This window comes from Galeopterus variegatus, unplaced genomic scaffold (assembly GCF_000696425.1).
Source record: "Galeopterus variegatus unplaced genomic scaffold, G_variegatus-3.0.2 Scaffold12109, whole genome shotgun sequence".
NCBI classification, from domain to species: Eukaryota; Metazoa; Chordata; class Mammalia; order Dermoptera; family Cynocephalidae; genus Galeopterus; species Galeopterus variegatus.
The window spans coordinates 6,368-8,347 of record NW_007738220.1 but is presented as its reverse complement, the minus strand read 5'-3'; the positions used below and the strand labels follow the sequence as shown (position 1 = coordinate 8,347).

Genomic DNA, 1,980 nt, shown 5'->3' with positions numbered 1-1,980 from the left:
TTTTTTTTTTCTCAACAAGTGCAAAATTATATATGCAACATGCTGTGGAGTGAATGTGTGCAAATTGCAGTCCTGCCTGAGTGTCATGGAGTGCACATCTGGGAAAGATGGCTGAGCTATTTACACACAAGAAAACAAATGCACAAATATACAGCTGCCTTTCAATCCTGTTAGTACCCTAACCAGTGATTTTTCCACTAAACACCAAAGCTATTTCTATAAAGTACTTTGGTGACTGTCCAAAGGATGCCCATATCACTCAGTGGACCTCTGGGCCCCTTTTGAAAGCTTCCATTATTCACAAGGCTTGTCCTCCAGTCAACACTCACAGATGTTTTGTCATATTACTTGATAAAAATATCCTGATTTAAGAAGATAATATCTCCTTCAAGAAGTGAGAGTACTTGGGACAATACAAGTTGCCAGGAAACACTGAGTAGGGTAGGGTTGTTTGATGCTTCAGCTGGGATCTTAGCTGACTGTGTTATGAATGACAAAATAATTGGTTTTATGTGTATGAACCATAAACAAACATCAAAATTTTACCCTGTGTTGGATTGTTGTGTTCTTCATTCTGCCTCAATAATAATGTGATCTTGTAGAAGTCAGTTAACTGCTCTGGTGCACTGTTGGGTTTCAAAGTATCTTTGAGCCTCTATAGGATGCTCAAAGTGGAATCAATTCTACAATACTGATTCCATTTCTGAGGCTGCTTGATAGAAATTAAAATAGTAGGATATAGCTTTGTGCTTTAAATCAGGTAGCCCAAACTCCCTTAACCTGTGTTGTCATCCACAAAAAATGTGAACCATAATAATTCATGCTATCTTGTATTTCAAGTTTGTAGGGAAGAATTGATGTAAAAATGAGAAAATTGATATAAAGATGGTTTTATAGTGTAAAAATGATGTCTGAACCTAGGAAATAATAATCATCTTTGATCCTCTGGTCAGAATTCTCTCTATCAAATCTTCTAAGTATAGAGAATTATGATACAGATTGAGTATCCTTTATCTGAAATCTTGGGACCAGAAGTGTTTCAAATTTTGGAATTTTTCAGATTTTGGAATATTTGCATATGCATAATGAGATATGTTGGGGATGGGTCCATCGTTTAAACACTAAATTCATTTATATTTTATATATACCTTATACATGTAGGCTGAAGGTAACTTAATACAATATTTTTAATAATTTTCTTCATGAAACAAAATTTTGACTGCAACTGGTCACGTGAGGTCAGGTGTGGAATTTTTGATCTGTGGCATCATGTTGGCACTCGAAAAGTTATGACTTTTGGGGCTTGGTATACAGTATATGTCTTCATTAATTTTTGTTTTTTTACCTAATAAATTATTGTTTGTTTGTTTTTTTTCTTTTAGGTCTGCAATAGTTTTCCTCCTCTCATTGATTATTTCCCAGGGACTCATAAAACATTACTTAAAAATATTGCTCATACAAAAAGTTATATTTTGGAGAGAGTAAAAGAACACCAAGAATCACTGGATATTAACAATCCTCGGGACTTCATTGATTATTTCCTGATCAAAATGGAGCAGGTAAAATGTTAACAACAGCTCAGTTCTTTAACTACTTGTGTATTTTGTCATTCATTAAGTAGTTCTGTGTTTACTAGGGATGCTTAAATGGTCAGACCAGTATTTTAAGTACATATTGTGTGTGTGAATCTTCACTAAGCATCATGTAAAACATAAAATTACATTGTTAAATAATTAGAATACATTAACTCCATTCTTTTTTATTTTTGGTGGTTGGCCCATTCAGGGATCTGAACCCATGACCTTGGTGTTATAAAGCTGTGCTCTAACCAACTGAGCTAACTGGCCATCCCCATTACCTCTGTTGTTCAGATGAAAATAATCTACTTCAGGAGATAGAATGCACATCATAGGTGAAATGGAAACAATTACAAACAAGTTGGAAAATGCAAAACATATTACCATAATATGAAGATGGACA

The 1,980-nt window shown here is 34.3% G+C and overlaps 1 protein-coding gene across 1 annotated transcript in view; it reads left to right on the top strand.

Moving 5' to 3' along the window:
- The window catches only part of LOC103610943 (cytochrome P450 2C9-like), a gene marked incomplete at its 3' end in the record, with an annotated part of 8,378 nt that extends 6,819 nt beyond the window's left edge, over positions 1-1,559 (top strand). The window contains exon 5 of the mRNA XM_008594997.1: positions 1,383-1,559. Within this exon, the coding sequence (XP_008593219.1) occupies positions 1,383-1,559 (177 nt within the window). The remainder of the gene's footprint in view (positions 1-1,382) is intronic.
- Between the last annotated feature and the right edge of the window lie 421 nt (positions 1,560-1,980).